We start from the raw sequence: 22,212 nt of genomic DNA, 5'->3' as shown, positions 1-22,212 counted from the left end.
ATTATGGCTGAACTTAAATGTGCTGGTTGATAAAATACCTGTTTGAAAAGGGTATTTTGTTTTTAAATGATATTGTAATTTTGAATGGTAGAGTTATGTCTTTCATGGAGTTATCAGAATTGTATGGGAAGGTCTGCTCAATCCAAGATTACAACCACTTGATTACAGCATTACCCCAAAAATGGAGGAGGCAGGAAGCAGTGGGAGGAGGTAGGGAACTGGTCTGTCTGCCCAATGTAAAGGATCAAAACTGGCGGAGGAATAAAAATAGCATAAATAGGAAAGTATACCAGTTTCATTTGAGGACCAGGATGTTGACAACTGTGCCATACAGATCGCAAAATAGTTGGGAAGAGATTTTTGATGTACCGATTCCATGGTACAGGATGTATGAGTTGATATATAAAACGACGCAAGATTCAAGACTTCGTGCTTTTCAGCTAAAATTATTATATAGAATTCTTGCCACCAACAAAATGTTGAATATTTGGGGCATACAATCATCGAAGCTCTGCAGATTTTGTTGTGATTTTGTTGTGAGGATACAGAATCAATAGACAATTTATTTTGGTATTGCCTGCAGGTAGCCTGTTTCTGGTCTCAGGTTCAGGAATGGCTGAAAATGCATAACATTGATCTAAAATTGACCCTAGAAATAGTACTGTTGGGAGATCTGGAAAGACCGGGTCAGTCAGTTACTAATATACTAATACTCGTAGTAAAAGTATTTATCTTCAACTCGCAACCTGTGGATTCTATTCGGTTAGATAGACTGAAATTGTATGTTAAACATCACAGCATAGTTGAAAGATATATGGGGCGTAGAAATCTGAAGAGGGTGGCCAGCAAATATAGGTGGGATGGGCTGTGGAATTGGATGTGGAATTGGAGTTGCTGGGCGGGGGAATGAATGACAGTCAAAGATAAAAGTTTACAAAAATTAAGTCAAAATAAAACATAACAAAAAGTATGTTTGAATGACACTGAGGGGCAGTGTTGTTACAGCTAATGCCTGTTTGCCTGAGGCTGATGCCGTGCAGGTGTTTGTATACATGCATATACACACACACTCATTCAAATGTGCACATACACGGACACACACACACGTAAATAGTGCCATACATGCACTCAAACATATTCAGTTGGCCTTGCTGTTATGATTGTTGTTGTCCTTGATGTCTTTTGTTTTTTGCGTTGTTGTTTTCTGTTTTCCTTTGTCTTTTTTCTCTTTTGTTCATTTTGTTGGTTGTTGGTGCATTGGGGGGGGGGCGGTGGTCTTCGGGGGGGGGGGGGGGCGGATCATGGATCGCTGGTTCGGGTCCCCGTTTTTGACCTTGTGGGAGATCTGTCGACGTACCCTTGAGCAGGGCGTTGACCCTGGTTGCTTCTGTGTGTCGCTCTGGATGGGAGTCTGTTAGATGACTAATGTGATGTAGTTGTTGATCGGCTTCACTGCAAGTACATTGAATGTTTTAAATATTCAAGAAATATATATAAAAAAATAAAAAATAAAAAAATTGATCAGTTGGTGTAGCACATGTAAGGCACAGCTGAGCATTAATTCAAATAATTTGCAAATAATTTGCTTTTTTATTTCACTGGACTGATGGTACCTGCATCTGATGGTCATGGTCCTTTCAAGACAACTGAAAAAAACAAAGATGCCAGAGTTTTCGACTTGGAATTCCGAGTTGGATGACCGTTCAAAACACTTTTTCCCTGTCGGATTTCTTTTTTTCCCAGTTGTCTTGAATGCACTGAAGTCGGAGATTTCCGAATTCCCAGTTGTTGTGAACACAACATTAGTTTCAGCAGAGGGAGGGAGAGAGCAGCAGAGGGTCCACCTCTCATGGTCCCTGCTCTCTCCTTACTTTACTGACCAGAGAGGGGACACCGTTGTCCACCTGATGGCAAAACACGAGTCGCATCTGCATCTGCCTCTGCCTCATGCACATATTCATGTCGTTCCTATGACCAGAGAAAGTGAAATATTCCTCGATATTAAAATAGACACGAGCTGCTAATAATAATAAAAATGCAGGGCTATCGATACACTTGGCTACTCATTCATTGCAGCTGCAGCGCGAGTGGAAGTAGGGAATTTAAACAGTGTTGACAGTGCTGAATAAAAAGTTAAACATGAACTCACTCATAAAAATAGCAGTTCTTTGCTGTATTCTTTGACAGTCTCTCTGGTCATGGTTTTAAAAGTTCTGAAATCTCACGTAGGCTAGTCTCAAATGAGGTTGTGGAAGCTGTAGACACTGATTGGCCAGCTCATAGGCACACTCGATTTAGCCACAGATATCTTTTCAGACATATGAAATGGTCCAAAATGGGCATCTGAATGAAGTGCACCTACCGTCAACAACGCAACATGAATAAAAAAAAAAAAGGAGCGCAGGGAGCCGCAGGGATCGACTAGGAATGAGATCAGAAAGCTGATCCGAGAGCAGCGCTAACTTTCTTTCGATCCTATCAGTATCGACTGTAGGCCTATGCCTCAACAACGCATTTAGTGAATGTTCTCTCTGCGTGGTGTTTTGGGAAACGCATGTTACATCTTTGGGCCGTTGTTGGAACAATGCATCATTAAAACTCTCATACGCCTAAATTCCATCGCTATCGGGAAACCGGGCCCAGGTCATGTGGTTCAGATATTAGATGAAGAACAATGATACCACATTAATCTATTTGATAAATAATCAAAAAATCTGGCATTGTTTTTCCATTGGAATTAGGTTGTGCTTTTAGATGGTTGAAAGCATAGTGATAACACATTGGAAATTCAACAAACGTTTGGCTGTTTTTTTGAGTGAGTGAATATAGGTTGTAAACTCATTGATCAACGTCTCAACCAAATATTACCCAATTATCCACGTTGAAACGACGTAGTGTGCCCAGTGGGGTGAGATGGAGAGATGTAAGAGATAGAAAGAGAGATAGGTGAGAGAGAGAGAGAAGCATTTTGGTGTTATCTCTTTGTGTTGTGTTTGTCCATGTCTATTATTCTCCCTGCAGCCTGTTTTGTTCACGTTGCCTAATTCAGCATCCCTGCCTCAAAGACCCCGGCCCTGGCCCTCTGTCCCTCTAATCCCCCAATCTGCATTCTGATTGGTCCATCCACATGGCCACAGCGGCCTTTAAGGTCGCTTGTGTTTTTCCACTGCCCATGACCCCGACAATGGCCTCCCTAGCAACCCCTTCCATGGAACCCCAAAGTAAGCGTAAACTCAGACTACGCCACCACCACTGGTTTATTTTTGACAGTACAACACTAGCTTCCATGACTACCAACCTGTCATGTGACCACAGTTTCGACAGTAGAACACTAGCTACCATGACTTCCAACCTGGCATGTCATCATGTTGCTACCGTGTCAACAGTATAACACTAACTACCATGACTACTTAGCTATGATGTCACTAACATGTCGACAGTAGAACACTACCCACTGGGCACACACTGGTTGAATCAACGTTGTTTCAACATAATTTCTCAACGTATTTTGATGTGGAATCAATGTGGAAAATACATTGGATTTGAAAAAAATCATCAACCAGTACTATTTTCATCTCATTTTGACCAGCATTGATTCAACCAGTGTGTGCCCAGTGGGTAGCTACCATGACTACCATATCGACAGTAGAACACATACAGTCATCTCTTCTCCATTTTCAGAATGTGAAGTAAGAGATATCTACATCAACAGGAGGACATTGGTGACATCATGATCGTGTAGTTTCCCCAAAACGGAGAACATATAAAACTCATCCTTGTGAATGAAAAATGTGAAACCCACAAAATCTGTTTGTCTGAGGTATCTCTGGTTTTTCTGTCCCCCCTCCCCCCCCACCTCTAAACAAACTGGCAAAGAACAGAACAGACAAACTGTTGAGTTTCGCCCTGTCTGATGTTATAACCAGTGATGTTGTGGTAAAACAAAATAGGTGGGTAAACGCTGATCGCCGTTCTCAGTTGAGTAAAGTAACGCTCTGTACACTTTCTATGAATTTTCCGCAAAAGGTGAGTAAACGCTCGCACAAAATAAAAAAAGGTGCATAAACGGCGTTTACATGCGATTACACTCCACTACACTACTGGTTATAACTCAGCAACGTCACGTTGTCCTCTTCTGATAAGTCTCTTGTGTGTCTGTCGAGCCTCCAGCCAGATGACCTGTTCTCCAGAAGAGGGGGAAGAGAGAGGGGATAAGGAGGGATGCCTGAGGAGGAGGGAGGGATGGACAGTGGGGGGACATTCTGTGTGTGTGTGTCGGAGATGAAGTGATGATGAGGCGGATGAGTGGAAGGAGGGATGATCAGGACAGTTTCAGCTTCAGCCACCTCAGGTCATCTGATCTGTGAGGAAGAGAAGGGAAAGAGATTCATTGCCTTCAAAAAGTATTCACATCCCTTGACTTTTTCCACATTTTGTTGTGTTACAAGGTGAGATTAAAATTGATTTAATTGTAAATTTTTTCTGAACAATCTATACAAAATACTCTGTAATGTCAAAGTGGAAGAAAAATATTTGTAAAACATGAATGAAAAATAAAAAATTATCTTAATTAGAAACCCCCTGAGTCAATACATGTTAGAATCACCTTTGCCAGCGATTACAGCTGTGTGTCTTTCTGGGTAAGTCTCTAAAAGTGTTGCACACCTGGATTGTACAATATTTGCACATTTATTATTAAAAAATTATTCAAGCTCTGTCAAGTTTGTTGTTGATCATTGTTAGACTGCCATTTTCAAGTCTTGCCATAGATTTTCTAGCTGATTTCAGTCAAAACTCTAACTAGGCCACTCAGGAACATTCAATGTCATCTTGGTAAGCAACTACAGTGTATATTTAGGTTATTGTCCTCCTTTTTACATTTACGTCATTTAGCAGACGGTAAGTGGGGGTAGAAGGATTACTTTATCCTATCCCAGGTACAGTGGGGAAAAAAAGTATTTAGTCAGCCACCAATTGTGCAAGTTCACCCACTTAAAAAGATGAGAGAGGCCTGTAATTTTCATCATAGGTACACGTAAACTATGACAGACAAATTGAGAAAAAAAATCCAGAAAATCACATTGTAGGATTTTTTATGAATTTATTTGCAAATTATGGTGGAAAATAAGTATTTGGTCACCTACAAACAAGCAAGATTTCTGGCTCTCACAGACCTGTAACTTCTTCTTTAAGAGGCTCCTCTGTCCTCCACTCGTTACCTGTATTAATGGCACCTGTTTGAATTTGTTATCAGTATAAAAGACACCTGTCCACAACCTCAAACAGTCACACTCCAAACTCCACTATGGCCAAGACCAAAGAGCTGTCAAAGGACACCAGAAACAAAATTGTAGACCTGCACCAGGCTGGGAAGACTGAATCTGCAATAGGTAAGCAGCTTGGTTTGAAGAAATCAACTGTGGGAACAATTATTAGGAAATGGAAGACATACAAGACCACTGATAATCTCCCTCGATCTGGGACTCCATGCAAGATCTCTCCCAACCACACGTGAATGACCTGCAGAGAGCTGGGACCAAAGTAACAAAGCCTACCATCAGAAACACACTACGCCGCCAGGGACTCAAATCCTGCAGTGCCAGACGTGTCCCCCTGCTTAAGCCAGTACATGTCCAGGCCCGTCTGAAGTTTGCTAGAGTGCATTTGGATGATCCAGAAGAGGATTGGGAGAATGTCATATGGTCAGATGAAACCAAAATAGAACTTTTTGGTAAAAACTCAACTCGTCGTGTTTGGAGGACAAAGAATGCTGAGTTGCATCCAAAGAACACCATACCTACTGTGAAGCATGGGGGTGGAAACATCATGCTTTGGGGCTGTTTTTCTGCAAAGGGACCAGGACGACTGATCCGTGTAAAGGGAAGAATGAATGGGGCCATGTATCGTGAGATTTTGAGTGAAAACCTCCTTCCATCAGCAAGGGCATTGAAGATGAAACGTGGCTGGGTCTTTCAGCATGACAATAATCCCAAACACACCGCCCGGGCAACAAAGGAGTGGCTTCGTATGAAGCATTTCAAGGTCCTGGAGTGGCCTGGCCAGTCTCCAGATCTCAACCCCATAGAAAATCTTTGGAGGGAGTTGAAAGTCCGTGTTGCCCAGCAACAGCCCCAAAACATCACTGCTCTAGAGGAGATCTGCATGGAGGAATGGGCCAAAATACCAGCAACAGTGTGTGAAAACCTTGTGAAGACTTACAGAAAACGTTTGACCTGTGTCATTGCCAACAAAGGGTATATAACAAAGTATTGAGAAACTTTTGTTTTTGACCAAATACTTATTTTCCACCATAATTTGCAAATAAATTCATAAAAAATCCTACAATGTGATTTTCTGGATTTTTTTCCTTATTTTGTCTGTCATAGTTGACGTGTACCTATGATGAAAATTACAGGCCTCTCTCATCTTTTTAAGTGGGAGAACTTGCACAATTGGTGGCTGACTAAATACTTTTTTTCCCCACTGTAAAAAAAATCCCTAGTCCTTGTCGATGACAAGCTTACCTATAACATGATGCAGCCACCACGATGCTTGAAAATATGGAGAGTGGTACTCAGTGATTATTCGGGTTGTGTTGGATTTGCCCCAAACATAACACTTTCAGGACATAAAGTTCATTTCTTTGGCACATTTGTGGCAGTCTTACTTTTGTGCCTTATTGCAAACAGGATGCATGTTTTGGGATATTTTTATTCTGTGCAGGCTTCTTTATTTTCACTCTGTCAGTTAGTTGGAGAAGATAAAATAATGACTTTACAGTGAGAGAGAGATGTGCGTAGCCACGTACTCAGCCTCTTTCTTAGTGATGACGTTTCCTGCAGCGAACCTCTCGGCCACAGCAGAAACAGCTGGGTCATAGTTCAGACTGGCTGCTGCTATTACCTCATCATCCCTGTGGGGAGACAAATGGTTAATACACAGTAGTATTCACACATACATGCACCCATGCACCAGATTTTCTGTTAGGAAAATTTCACGCCAGACAAGTGACCAGGGGAAGATTTTCATTTATCGGACATTTGAGAAATTTACTTGTCATCCATATGCATTGGGTGCGTAACACATTAGGCCGTCCACCCACGCAGCCAGTGCCATCAATATATTGTCAAAATGAGCAACATTTATGTGTCCTTACAGACCATATAACTTATTACAAAAACACCATTCCTTGTGTTTTGATGTGTAGCATACAGTGCCTTCGGAAAGTATTCAGACCCCTTGACTTTTTCCACATTTTGTTACGTTACAGCCTTATTCTAAAATGGATTAAATACATACAAAATCTCAGCAATCTACACACAATACCCCATAATGACAAAGCGAAAACAGGTTTTTAGAAAACAGAAATACCTTATTTACATAAGTATTCAGACCCTTTGCTATGAGACTCAAAATTTAGCTCAGGTGCATACTGTTTCCATTGATCATCCTTGAGATGTTTCTACAACTTGATTGGAGTCCACCTGTGGTAAATTCAATTGATTGGACATGATTTGGAAAGGCACACACCTGTCTATATAAGGTCCCACAGTTGACAGTGCATGTCAAAACAAAAACCAAGCCATGAGGTCGAAGGAATTGTCCGTAGAGCTCCGAGACAGGATTGTGGGGAAGGGTACCAAAACATTTCTGCAGCATTGAAGGTCCCCAAGAACACAGTGGCCTCCATCATTCTTAAATGGAAGAAGTTTGGAACCACCAAGACTCTTCCTAGAGCTGGCCGCCCGGCCAAACTGAGCAATCGGGGTTAGAACGGCCTTGGTCAGGGAGGTGATCAAGAACCAGATGGCCACTCTGACAGAACTCTATAGAGTTCCTCTGTGGAGATGGGAGAACCTTCCAGAAGGACAACCATCTCTGCAGCACTCCACCAATCAGGCCTTTATGGTAGAGTGGCCAGACAGAAGGCACCTCTCAGTAAAAGGCACATGACAGCCCACTTGGAGTTTGCCAAAAGGCACCTAAAGACTCTCAGACCATGAACAACAAGATTCTCTGGTCTGATGAAACCAAGATTGAACTCTTTGGCCTGAATGCCAAGTGTCACGTCTGGAGGAAACCTGGCACCATCCCTACGGTGAAGCATGGTGGTGACAGCATCATGCTGTGGGGATGTTTTTCAGCGGCAGGGACTGGGAGACTAGTCAGGATTGAGGCAAAGATGAACAGAGCAAAGTACAGAGAGATCCTTGATGAAAACCTGCTCCAGAGCGCTCAGGACCTCAGACTGGGCCGAAGGTTTACCTTCCAACAGGACAATGACCCTAAGCACACAGCCAAGAAAACGCAGGAGTGCCTTCGGGACAAGTCTCTGAATATCCTTGAGTGGCCCAGCCAGAGCCCGGATTTGAACCCGATTGCACATTTCTGGAGAGACCTGAAAATAGCTGTGCAGTGACACTCCCCATCCAACCTGACAGAGCTTGAGAGGATCTGCAGAGAAGAATGGGAGAAACTCCCCAAATACAGGTGTGCCAAGCTTGTAGCGTCATTCCCAAGAAGACTCGATGCTGTAATCGCTGCCAAAGTTGCTTCAACAAAGTACTGAGTAAAGGGTCTGAATATTTATGTAAATGTGATATTTCTGGGAAAAAAGTATAAAAGTGCACAAATAAAACAACAACCTGTTTTTGGTTTGTCACTATTGGGTATTGTGTGTAGATTGATGAGGGGGAAAAAAACAAATTTAATCAATTTTAGAATAAGGCTGTAATGTAACAAAATGTGGAAAAAGTAAAGGGGTCTGAATAATTTCCGAAGGCAATGAATGCTAAACTTTATAGCCTATTGTTTTATTGGTTTTTACTTTCGTAAAACAATAATTTACTGCGTCTGCGATACAGATATAGGTGTACAGAAGGAGGCTAATTTGGAAATTTTCAATCAGAATATTATTTATAAAGATAAGCATTATATTGTTAGATTATATGAGTAACTCTGGTAGGCCTAAAACATCCTTCCTCACCTCAAGTTCAACTGACGGAGCTAGTTGCAGCGCCGGCGCGCACTGCCTTCATATCATAGGCCTACACACCAAAACTTCGCAAAAGTTTCTAAACTTTATTAGGGTAATATCAAAAGTAAGTCAAGTCATTGTTTATAGGAAAAATACGAGCAGGATATTATATTGCGGCAAACACAAACATTACAGTTGGAACTTAATTTGGCCAAAGAAAATTGCTCAACCGAATGAAACAAAACACTTGCGAACTGGTTTAAACCTTCACAAAAGTTTTGAACAGGCTATTTTGCAGCAATTACCAAGAAACGCTTGTGCCTACCATACCCAACAAATGACAGCAATAGGCTAATTACATGTATTTTACAACAGGCCTACTTATAACCTATCTTTAAACTTAATACGGAGCACAATTAAAAAGACAGATCTAACTTAATTTAATTCAGATTGAAACAAAATATGTTTTGCATTTTTTAATAACTGGTAAAATGGTTGCTATTGAGCTCAATATTTAGAGTTGAGAAATAAACAGCATACCTACAAAAAGCTGAGAACATCCTCTTTCCATCTGTTACAACAGATTAGCTGTGTTTTCCCCGCAATTGGATTTTAACAAAATTATACAATCAGAACACTTTTCTTTCCCCTGGGAAAGGAGAGAGAGAGAGTGGCTCGCTCGACACAGCAGCAGCCCCAGTGAAACAGGTACAGGGGCAGGCAGGCAGACACTTTCATTACAGGAATCATGAGGATAATGTACTTTACTGTTTAAGCCTCCTAAAAAATAGGACGTTTTGAGTGATGTGAATGAATGTGCAGCTCGCACTGATGCAACACATATTTTTTTTTGCTACCACACCCAAGTCAAAGGGTCGCAGTCTGGAGCCCTGCCTTGTAGGTTTTTCTCTCTAACTGTTGTTCTACTTCAATGAAAACAGCCTCCGTCTTCGCAATCAACAGTAGCATAGGCCAAAGCTACTCTCTCACTCTCTCTCCTCAGCAGCAGGTCAGCCCCGGACAATTTAGCAGGCTACAATTATATTTATCGGCTTTTCAATTATTTTATTGGCCAAAAGCAGCCAATTACCGGTTAATGGAAACCCTGCCATGCATTCATGCACACACACACACATGCTGTGTTAAAGTATACACACACATACAAACACACACAGCCACACACACATACAGTGCCAGTCAAACGTTTGGATACACCTACTCATTCAAGGGTTTTTCTTTATTTTTTTACTATTTTCTACATTGTAAAATAATAGTGAAGGCATGAAAACTATGAAATAACACATATGGAATCATGTAGTAAACAAAAAAGTGTACAATTTTATAATTTGAGATTCTTCAAAGTAGCCACCCTTTGCCTTGATGACCTACATGATTCCATATGTGTTATTTCATAGTTTTCATGCCTTCACTATTATTCTACAATGTAGAAAATAGTAAAAATAAAGAAAAACCCTTGAATGGGTAGGTGTGTCCAAACTTTTGACTGGTATTGTACACGCATACAGACATCACATACTCACATTCTCACACACACGTCCATTTGAACGATGCCGTTTTTTGTTGACTCACTTGATATAAAAGGCCAGGAACTTTTGTTCCTCCACTTTCCCTTTTACTACGATGTCAGTGTATCCTTCCCCATAGCCTGCAAAGGACACATACACACAAATGATCAGTGTGTGTTCAGGTGTGTTAAGGTGTGTGTAGTAGATAGGCCTACCTGTGTATCTGATGTTCTTCCCCAGTAGGACGGTCCAGTAGTAAGGGACAGAGTTGAGTTCAGTGGGTATATTCAGCATGTTCAGGGCTGCTACTCTCCCTACAACAACACCACACAGACAGCAACAACATCAAAATCAATAGCAATGATATAAGTAAAAGCCCAGTAAAAACCCACATTAGGAAAACCCTAGAGACCTTTGCACAAACAAGGTTTGCTTTCTAGATATTTCTATCTGAAAGATTATTGACGCCATATTTTCTTTAACAGCAAAGGTAAAAGCCTGATGCATATGCGTTTAAATTGGCCTGGGTGAGTTACCGTGTGCCTGTGCCATCTGCCAGTGTCCTATATTGACCCTCTGGTCTTTGGCCATGGTCAGGGGAAAGGTAGCCAGGTCTCCTCCACAGAACACTTCAAGAACATTGGTCCTCATGCACTGCAGGAGAGAAGAGGAACCAAGTGGTGTAGTGGAGGGTAAGCACATGTAAACGCCGCTTTTTTATTTTGCGCAGGCAGTTACCCACCTTTTGCAGAACAATGCATTCAAACCACGAATGGCAGTGTTGAGGAGTAGTGAACTACATGTAGTTCAACTAGTAATTTAATTACCGTATTTTCCGCACTATAAGGCGCACCGGAGTATAAGCCGCATCAGCTAAATTGAATGATATTGAATGTTGTGTACATATATAAGCCGCACTGGACTATAAGCCGCAGGTGTTTTAATGTTTAATTACCATATGTAAGGGTTCGTGCACAGAGGGGATTGTCGGGAAAGAGACAAACTGTCTCGCTCTCGTAATGTCTGTCTGTCTTGCTCTCGTTCTGTCTCTCGTTCTCTCTCTCGTACCACTCTCGGTTCCACTTTTACTTTTGCGCGCTACCTGTCTCACTCTTTTCCGGCCTCCAGCTTTTCCTGCTGGAGCCCGCCGCTTAAAGGTGGAGGGCGCGGACCGGTCATAGAGCCCATAGAGTTAAAGTTGGTGGACTGTAACCTGTAAAATCCATAGATTTAGGAGGTCTTCTAGTGGCCGTTAGCTGTAAAAATCCATAGATTAACCGCACCGTTATATAAGCCGCAGGGTCAAAAAATGGGAAAAAAGGCGCGGCTTATAGTCCGAAAATTACGGTACATTTTATAGTAGCTTAGTGGTAGTTGAACTAAATTAAAATCTCAGTAGTTAATAACTTTTTGGCATGTAGTGGTGTAGCTAACTACTGGAACTACACTCTTTTTTTGTGCAAAAATAAGATATGGGTGAAGTATGCAAGAATTTCCTTTCTTTTTCAGCATCAGATCTGCCTTATTCTCATTTAAAACACTTTTTGTGTGCCTAATTCTCACCTTTTGTGTTTCATAGGCTAAAGTACACATTCTGTTAACATCTGATTCCAAAGTGATCTGTTCTTGCAATTTGTAGTCTATGACATATTAGATAGATATGATAATTTTTCACGAAGTAGTTTGGATGTAATGAACTACTTTTTCAAACTAACTTTAGTTAAGTAAACTATCTTTTTCTTGAAGGTAGCTTTAGTGTAGCTTGAATTCTTCCAGTGTGAAGTAATTGGAACTTTAGTAAACTATATTTTCAGACTAGCTTCCCCAACACTGGTGAAAGGTGATAAGCGTTTTTCTCCACTACATCACTGATAGTTACTCTATAAATAAACTCTGGGGAAGAATCTCAATTGCATACTCCTCACGTCCTCTCTCCACGCCTCCTTCTCAAAACACATTGGATGAGAAAGTCAGAGGTCCCGGACTATCAGACCAGCGGTGAAAAAAACAGATTGCTGCAACCTGATTGGCTGAACACGCTATGCAACATTCGGGACTAGCATTAGCCTCTAGAATGGTGGTGGAAAATGGTGTTTCATAAAGAAAGTATGCATATTTTCCCTCGCCATTAAATTTAGTCAAGGAGGAAACCGACGCCTTTGCAGCCTGAATGGAGAATGTTTTTGTACGAACCGGTCCACGGTGGATACGAGTGTATAGCCGGCTGTATACCTTCCCTTTGGACGGTAAAATGAAATGACTCAATATCGCTATCAGCCAGGCCTTTGGGCTAACATAGAGCCTACATTCCCTCAAAAGAGTTAAGCTTTATTTATTCCTAACCTCCCACAAATAAAGCTACGACAAAGGCCACAAATTAGATGTCAACATTCTTACTAACAAACAAAGCAACCCTTGGTTTGATTCAGTAGGACAACAACATGATGTATCAAGCCATCCAATTGGAGCTCACCTTGTCCACGATGACTGAGCTCTTAGAGTCCATCGCTATGGGAGTACCCTGCAGGAACTCTGAGTTAGGGATCACACCTGGAGGGAGAGAGATACAGGAAAGAGAGAGAGATAAAGGAGATGGAAAGAGGAAAGTATGAGATGTACAAAGAAAAGAGAGAAAGCTGTCTTTATATTTCAGATTTGTCATAAAGTAGTAGGTCTTTATGAGGTTGTGTAGTATAGTGAATTTAAAGTGTAAAAATTGTCCTGTGTTGGACATACCGATACCAACGATTAAAACATCAGCAGGAATGACTGTCCCACTCTTCAGCACAACCTCTTTTACCTGCACAGAGACAAACACATTCTCATTCAATAACCCAACACAGCTATACAACTATAATGGGATACTGTTCATGTTGCCAGGACACAGACACAGGGAGGTCTTTCTACAGTACCTTGCCGTTCTCTCCGCGGACCTCTGTCACATTGTCATTCATATAGAACGCCACATCCTTCTCTGCAAGCATCTGTCAACACAACACAAGGAGGGGAGGGAATGAGAGGGCAGAGGGGTGATCAGGCAGAAAGGAAGATGACTTCTAAGCACAGTTTTAAACACAGCTTAGTTATACATTGGACGCTTAAATAAAAGGCGGGTTCGGAGCGCCCTCTCCTGTCTCTCACCATCATAGTGACCTTGCCGATCTCAGGGCCCAGGGTCTTCTGGTAGGGCAGCTCACTGCTGCCAATCACTGTGACGCTGGAGGCCTTGTCTGTCATATAGGATGCCACTTCCATGCCTAAACACAACACACAGCCAGGGAAATACACAGATCAGGGCTATTCCTAGTGTAGTGCACTACTTTTGGCCAGAGCCACACAAAGATAGAGGGCTCTGGACAAAAGTAGTGCACTATAGATGAGGCATAAAGTGTCAGTTTGAGACAGAATGAGACAGTGTACCAACGAAGGATGTCCCCACGATGACGATATGACAGCCCATACAGGCAACATGGATCTGCCTGGCATCCTCTGGTGTCTCCAGCATCTTTACATTCTCCAGGTCTTTACCTGGACACTCCAGACCCTTCGCTCTACACAACATAATTAGAATGGAGCAGAACACAGATTTAGAATAAGTAGAGTAATAAGTAGAGTTCCTAGTCCCATTCTCTAACTACTGCTGTGTTCTGGGGTGGGTGGACTACTGGCCATATTGGGGTTACTGTTCTCTGCGTGCATTTTTTAAACATTTTTACATTTTTAGTCATTTAGCAGACGCTCTTATCCAGAGCGACTTACAGGAGCAATTAGGGTTAAGTGCCTTGCTCAAGGGCACATCGACAGATTTTTCACCTAGTCGGCTCGGGGATTAGAACCAGCGACCTTTCGGTTACTGGCACAACGCTCTTACCCACTAAGCTACCTGCCGTGCATGCGTGTTAGTGTGCGTGTTTGTGTGTACACACCTGCAGCCTGTGGATATGAGGAGCTGGTCGTATCTCTGGACTGAACCGTCATCAAATGTTACTTTCTTCTTCTTGGTGTCCAACGACATGGCCTGCCATGACAATAACACAGAGCTTGAGAAGGCTTCTGAGAGCTTGCAAACAACCAAGCATTGGCCAGAAATATAGTGCACTCATATGCTGTAAATACAGGCAGATATACTACAGATCAGTGAGCGCAAAAGAGAAGCGAGATGCGTTATCTAAATTAACCCTTTGAGGTCAACAGTAGAATTCCAATAGAATCTTGAGAATAATTTGTCTAAGAAACTCATCCTTCCTTAATGAACCCAACAGCAAGTAAAGGCCAGGAGAATGAGGACTATGTAACAGTTGGATAAATCAAGTTGTATTGTATCCACCTCTTTGAGGAGCCACACCTCGATGTCGTATTTATGGAAGAACTCCATCCTCCTCAGCAAAATGCTGTCACTCTCCACATTCATCACCTGAGGAGGGTGGGTTAGCACAATGATGTGTTATTCATAACATACTCGAACACAACTAGGTGACGGTTAGAGAGAATAAAAACTTTACTTTTTCTTTTACTCCAGAATGAGTTTCCCATCTATTCTACTTATTATAGATCCTCACCTGACCTGACCCCTGACCCCATGACATTTGCCCCTACCAGAATAGAAGCTGGCCTTTGACACTGATCTAAGGTTGGTTTTCCATTTTCTCAGCTAATGAATAAGGTTAGGATTTGGGGAGGGTAAGCGCTAGGGTTATGGAATTCTGGTTGCGCTCCCAAAATTGTCAGGTTATTCCGAAATTCTGGTCGGTTGATGCCCGGAATCAGGAGGGAATGAGTAGGAAATCTGGAATCCTACAAACAGGATTTCTGGAAAAACCTGGGAATTTTGCAAAACTTACAGAATTTGGAAACCCTAGTAAGCTGATACTAGATGTGCCTAAGGGTAATTTACCTTGCTGAGTCGTGTTTTGTCATAGGGCAGAAGGTTGTCCCTGGATACCATGATGATTCTGCCTCCAAAGTTCTCCTGTCTCAGAGTCTCTGCACACACTAACGACGCAGACCCTGCACTTACAGAGAGAGAGCCCTCCATCACACACGCTCACGCGCACAACCACAACACGCATGTGCACACACACACACAAACACACACACACACACACACACTGAGCCCCAGTATTCCGTCCTCACCTCCCCCGAGCAGTAGGATGGTGTGGATGACTCCTTCTACTCTGGAGCACATACTCTTTATTCGTTTGGTCTGTCTCGCTGCCTACACACATACACCACATGACATAGAGTGACATAAAGGGTCATAAAGACTTCATAACTGCTTTATAATCCATCTATAACTAACTCAAATAGTTGTTCTGGTCTTACTGTTTCTGTATAACATGGTAAAGGCAACAGTGGCAGTAAATCGAAACCATAATGAGAGCTTCAGCTTGTTAGTAAATGCAGCATGTTGTAATATTCTGGCATTTAATAAAATCAACGTGATTTTGAAAAGTGATGCTTACCTTTTTGTTTACGGACACATACACTTTGTTGTTTTCGACTTTCACCTGGAAAATATATCAAACAAAGTCAATCAAAGCCTGTCTTCCTGCCTGCCTGTCTGTCTTTCTGTCTTCCTGCCTGTCTTTCTGTCTGTTAGACCCACCTTGTAGCAGACAGTCCATGCCAGGGTATTCCTCCAGGTTTCTGTTTCTATATTACTCCCTCCCCTTCTCCTCCCTCCCCCTTCCTCCCACCCTCTCCCTCCCTACCGTGTGACAGGGTAGACAGTCCATGCCAGGGAATTCCTCCAGGTCTCCTGTCTGGATGTTGAAGCAGGCACCGTGCCACGGGCAGCGCACCCTGTGTCCCGATAGAACCCCTACACACACACACACAAACACACACACACAAATGCGCACACACACACAAATACACTATTATGACAGCCAATACATTGTGTAACATGACTAGGAGGACACACACACACACACGGACAAACCACAAGAAAGAAACTCCCTCTCTCTATCTAACACACACGGACATACACACAAACACACACACTGACTGTACTTCCTCACCTTTGCTCAAGGGAGCTCCGTAGTGTGTACACTGGTTGCCGATGGCGCTGTATATGCCTTCACTCCGTACCAACAGAACATTGTGACGTCCCACCTCCACCTCCATCATCCTACACACACACACACACACACACACACACACACACACACACACACACACACAAACGAATGTGTGTACAACATGTATACTGATCTGTCTCTCTGTACTTTCTGACCCATCTCCATCTCTCTTTCTTACTGACTAGGGTGTGATGAAATTGGGATCCTTAACGTTAAGAAAAATCCCAAAAAATTTGAATCACTGTGCAGTTATCACAAAACATATTATTTTCCATGTTATAGCCTAACTAGGTGATAGGCTATAAAGGCCTGGGGAAAGTTGCATAAAGGTAGATTCATCGATATGACGTAGATGCAGAAAGTAAACAGCATAGTGGGTCAATTTCCGCAACAACTAAGAGTGCTTAAGCACGATGCTCAACTTCTCCGCTGTTTTGGTGCTCTGGCTACCACGCTGTGAACAGCATGAAGCAAACCCATGCACAACGTGTTTTTTTGTTTGTTGTCATTTTAGCAGACGCTCTTTTTCCAGAGCGACTTACAGGAGCAATTAGAGTTAAGTGCCTTGCTCAAGGGCACATCGACAGCTTTCACCTAGTCAGGTCGGGGATTCGAACCAGCAACCTTTCTGTTACTGGCCCAACTGCTTAACCGCTAGGCTACCACCCAGTGTTGCATCGCAATCATCTTTGTATCCTGGCCTATTCATTGATGATAGGCCCTGCTTTACTGAAGTTGCGAGATATTGCAGACATTTTGAGGTACAGCATTCCATTGTGAGATACAGCTTTTGATTGCCGATAAATAGGCATGGTTCACAGTTCTGACTCTGTCTGCCTGGTGGCCCACCTGCCTCTCCCCTCTCTCTCCGTCCCTCGCTACCTCGCCATGAAAGATGCGTGTGTTTGTGTTCTTAGAAGTACGGCAACTAATCAGTCTCCTCTGTTCTAAAAATACAGAATCTTAGGAGTTCCATGTTATAGCCTAACTAGGTGATAGGCTATAAAGGCCTGGGGAAAGTTGCATAAAGGTAGATTCGTCGATATGACGTAGATGCAGAAAGTTAACAGCATAGTGGGTCAATTTCCGCAACAACTAAGAGTGCTTAAGCACGATGCTCAACTTGCCAAAACAGCGGAGAAGTTGAGCATCGTGCTTAAGCACTCTTAGTTGTTGCGGAAATTGACCCACTATGCTGTTTACTTTCTGCATCTACGTCATATCGATGAATCTACCTTTATGCAACTTTCCCCAGGCCTTTATAGCCTATCACCTAGTTAGGCTATAACATGGAAAATAATATGTTTTGTGATAACTGCACAATCTTGACACTCAGAAATGGGAGTCAACACCTGGAGCACACGTGCAAGGAGTCGAGGAATCAATTATTTTGTAGTCGACTCTCCACCACTACGTCATCATCGTTAACAATTGGAAAAATTGCAGAAAAAGGCAAGCGATAGCGGCGAAGTCCTGTATGGCTATGGCAATACTTTGAGAAGTTAAATAAGAAAGGAAATCCAAACGTTGCGAAGTGGAATTAAAGTACAGTAATGGTAGTACAGGTGCAATGCTTATCTAAAGAGGCGCACCGTGAGACCCAAACCATTGCTGGCAGCAGCACAGCTCCATTAGGAATTCATGTTGAAATGTATGAATTTTTCGTATCGTTTTAACAGAAAGAATTACCGTTTTTTTTTTGCCACATCCCTATTACTGACCATCCAGTAATTCTGATTCCAGACACACCTTCTCAGTCTTTTATATCTCTCTCTCACTCCCCATCCCTCTCTTCCTCCACCCCTCTCCCCTCTTTTTCTTACTGTCCGTCCTTTAGTTCTGACTCCAGACACACCACCTCTGTCAGCTCTTCAGAAGCATCGTCTGGGTCGACGTCCAGCAACTCGCTACAATCTGTGATGACACCCCCCCACCCCCCACCCCCCCAAACACACAAACATGCACACACACACACACACACACACAGACACAGGAGTGTTAGAAGTTGTTGACCCATTCCCTGTGTGTGTGTGAAGGTGAAGGGTGGCTCACATAAGAGGACAAAAGACATCTGGGCTTATTGTCAACTCTGTCCTCTCCATAAATTGCTGATGAAAGTAAGATAACCAAATATTCAAGAAGAAAATGTATCAGGTGTGCTTTTACAAATAGCTTATTTTCTATAAAAAAGTGGTCCATTTATTTAAAAATGTACCCAAAGATGTTATAGGTGTATGTGTAAATGTGTCATTATCTCATAGTTTCTAAAACACATAAAGATTGTGTATAACAGAACGAGACTACAGTTTACAGTAGAACAGAATGGAAAATCCACCTGCCTGCAACATCACAGGAGAATTATGCAACGCACGAGAGCCTTTACAATCTACTGGGTGATTTGACAGGTGAGTATCGAGCACACTTTTACGCACCAGTCTAGCCTACTCATTCAACCATTACCAAATCCTTTTTTTCACACAGCAAACTCACGTGGCCTTCCAGACATCCCGCTGATTCTACAGTAATAACCGACGTAACTCAATAGTCCTCAACGAACATGTGATAAGAATTCAAGTATGTTTTATAAAAGTATCACTTCACTGTCCGCGGGCAGTCTTTGCATCAGCTGAAAGCACCTATCGCGATGGGACAATAGTCCGTTTCCTCGGCAACCAAACCTGGTCCAACCGTAATCCCTCCGCCCCTCGATGATTTGACAGGTTGGTAAAAGTGGAGGAAAAGTTGAGGAGCACTGAAAATATTACACAAAAAATAAATGGTATCTTTTCAATCTAAAGTGAATAACTGTATAGAGTTTTGTCGTTAGACGTTATTGTTGAAGAGAACAGCAAGCCTTTCTGTGTGACACAAAAGCAGCATAGAGAAAGGCTGACGAGACACTAACGTTCACAATGAATGAGTGAGAATGCACAACTTGCGTAAACCTTTGGGTTGCTCATTCATTCAACGCATCTTTACAAAATCGTTGTTTTATCATCATGTTGGTTGCAGCCAATTGCCATACTGCAAATATTTTTTCGTTGTGAAAATTTGTTTCAATGCCAATTAGAAATGGAAAATAGTTTGTTTTCAATAGAATTGGCTGGAGTGAGAGGGGACCACATAAGCTCATGTAACCCAATATTGCAAGCTCTGATATTGCAAAAATGTGAACTACAAATAGTAAATTGTCTGCGCTACATGCATTTTAAAAAAAGCATCAGAATATCTTAAAGCATTTTGGAAATATAAACCTGTAAACACACAGATACAATAGGCAGAAATATCAACTTTGAATATTTATGATGAAGTTAACTCTTTGGTAGCTGTTCAATAGACACGTTTACAAGTAAAATGTGCTCTAATTCAGTGCTGTACGGCCTGCCTGACAAAAATGCATATAGTTAACGTTATATAATGTTGTGGCTACTGGAATCAGCTCTAAGGCAAGTGATCTCAGACTCTGAAAACTGTCATGTTTTCCAGTCAAAGGTTCCTCTGTGGATGTTATATGTTCAGCCCCCATGCTTGCAATTACGTTAGGGGCCAGTCCTAGACTTGACTCCAAATCCAATTTGGTGTCCAAAATCCAATATCGCTTCCACAATACCATTAAATGGTGGTTTAATCACCTGTATAAGTACAAGTTTTAAATGAGATACTTTTTTCAGATTTGTGTACTGCACTTATGACCTGTACTCAACACTATTTTTGTGTACTTCAACTATGTTAGGAATCCAATATGCCCATCATATACACTCAAATACCTTTGTCTGGATATATAAAAAGGCAGCAGACTGCTTGGTATGGCAACACCAAGCATTCCAAGTCACAAGCCTCTTTGAGGATCAATGAGGCAACTGGGATGCTCCAATGAAAGAAAAGAGAATCATGGACTCTGACACCATCTCCAACTTGCCCCCACTGTGGTATAACTTGCGCCTCCAGGATTGGGCTCTTAAGGTGGTATAACTTGCGCCTCCAGGATTGGGCTCTTAAGTCACCTAATATCATTTAGAAGTGAGCTTTGATTCATTGCTAGTCCAATACATCTGCCTGAATCCAACATGACCTTCTGCTGGCTCACTATATTTGTGATGCACATTGGGATGTTCCGGTGCATTTTTGTCCTGTTTGGGTTGAGCTGGCACATTGCTTCTTCTGGACAATACATCCACCATCCTGGCTCTCTGCCATGGAGTTGCCTAATACACTATATATACAAAGGTATGGGGACACACCTTCAGATTAGTGGATTCGGCTATTTCAGCCACACCCGTTGCTGATAGGTGTGTAAAATCGACCACACAGCCATGCAATCTCCATAGACAAACATTTGCAGTACTGAAGAGGTCAGTGACTTTTAACGTGGCACCATCATAGGATGCCACCTTTCCAACAAGTCAGTTCATCAAATTTCTGCCTTGCTAGAGCTACCCCGGTCAACTGTAAGTGCTGTTATTGTGAATTGGAAACGTCTAGTAGCGACAACAGCTCAGCCGTGAAGTGGTAGGCCACACAAGCTCACAGAACGGGACCACCAGGTGCTGAAGCGCGTAGCGCATAAAAATCGTCTGTCCTCAGTTGCAACACTCACTACCGAGTTCCAAACTGCCTCTGGAAGCAACGTCAGTACAATAACTGTTCAGCACAAGAACTGAGCTTCATGAAATTGGTTTCCATGGCCGAGCAACCGCACACAAGCCTAATATCACCATGCGCAATGCCAAGCGTCGGCTGGTGTGGTGTAAAGCTCGCCGCCATTGGACGCTGGAGCAGTGTAAACGCATTCTCTGGAGTGATGAATCACGCTTCACCATCTGGCAGTCCGACGGACGAATCTGGGTTTGGTGGATGCCAGGAGAACGCTATCTGCCCGAATGCATAGTGCCAACTGTAGCTTGGTGGAGGGGGAATAATGGTCTGGGGCTGTTTTTCATGGTTCGGGCTAGGCCCCTTAGTTACAGTGAAGGGAAATCTTAATGCTATAGCATACAATGACATTCTAGATGATACTGTGCTTCCAACTTTGTGGCAACAGTTTGGGGAAGGCCCTTTCCTGTTTCAGCATGGCAATGCCCCCGTGCACAAAGCGAGGTCCATACAGCAATTATTTGTCGAGATCGGTTTGGAAGAACTTGACTGGCCTGCACAGAGCCCTGAGCTCAACCCTGTTGAACACCTTTGGGATTAATTGAAACGCCAACTGCAAGCCAGGCCTAATCGCCCAACATCAGTGTCCGACCTCACTAACTCCATGTTAATGCCCATGATTTTGGAATGAGATGTTAGACGAGCAGGTGTCCACATACTTTTGGTAAGTTAGTGTATGTTGACTTGGTGACATTATGATGTATGGGGAAGATGCAACCACACATAAATAGCACATAAGGCATGTGAACCAACACAACCTGACACTCATTGAAAAGAAATGCCATAAACTTAGTGGGCCTTCACATGTAATAGGAATTGCACCTCTCCAATGTCAATGCCATCCTGAATCTCCCAGAACTGTCCTCAATAGGCCCACTCCACCATCAGCCATCCCCTCTGGCAGTTACTACAGACAGAGACACCATAGAACTGGACTGTCACATGTCATGAGGCCATTCAACAGCCAAAATGCCAT

General features: G+C 42.6%; 1 protein-coding gene across 1 annotated transcript; it reads right to left on the bottom strand.

The window, feature by feature from the left end:
• Positions 1 to 4,321: 4,321 nt before the first annotated feature.
• On the bottom strand, positions 4,322 to 19,089 carry LOC311136135 (apoptosis-inducing factor 3-like; the record flags this gene model as incomplete). Its single annotated transcript, XM_084170222.1, has 19 exons — positions 4,322 to 4,361; positions 6,809 to 6,913; positions 10,568 to 10,643; positions 10,719 to 10,817; positions 11,040 to 11,157; positions 12,977 to 13,053; positions 13,240 to 13,303; positions 13,416 to 13,487; positions 13,645 to 13,760; positions 13,924 to 14,054; positions 14,430 to 14,521; positions 14,831 to 14,917; positions 15,398 to 15,510; positions 15,637 to 15,718; positions 15,966 to 16,010; positions 16,215 to 16,324; positions 16,524 to 16,633; positions 18,407 to 18,497; positions 19,074 to 19,089. 19 exons carry the CDS (start codon positions 19,087 to 19,089, stop codon positions 4,322 to 4,324), a joined length of 1,644 nt encoding a protein of 547 aa, XP_084026348.1.
• Positions 19,090 to 22,212: the final 3,123 nt, after the last annotated feature.

This window comes from Coregonus lavaretus, assembly GCF_964263955.1.
Source record: "Coregonus lavaretus genome assembly, chromosome: 10".
Lineage (NCBI taxonomy): Eukaryota > Metazoa > Chordata > Actinopteri > Salmoniformes > Salmonidae > Coregonus > Coregonus lavaretus.
Note: the sequence above shows the minus strand (reverse complement) of the source record. Positions and strands in the feature narration are given on the sequence as shown.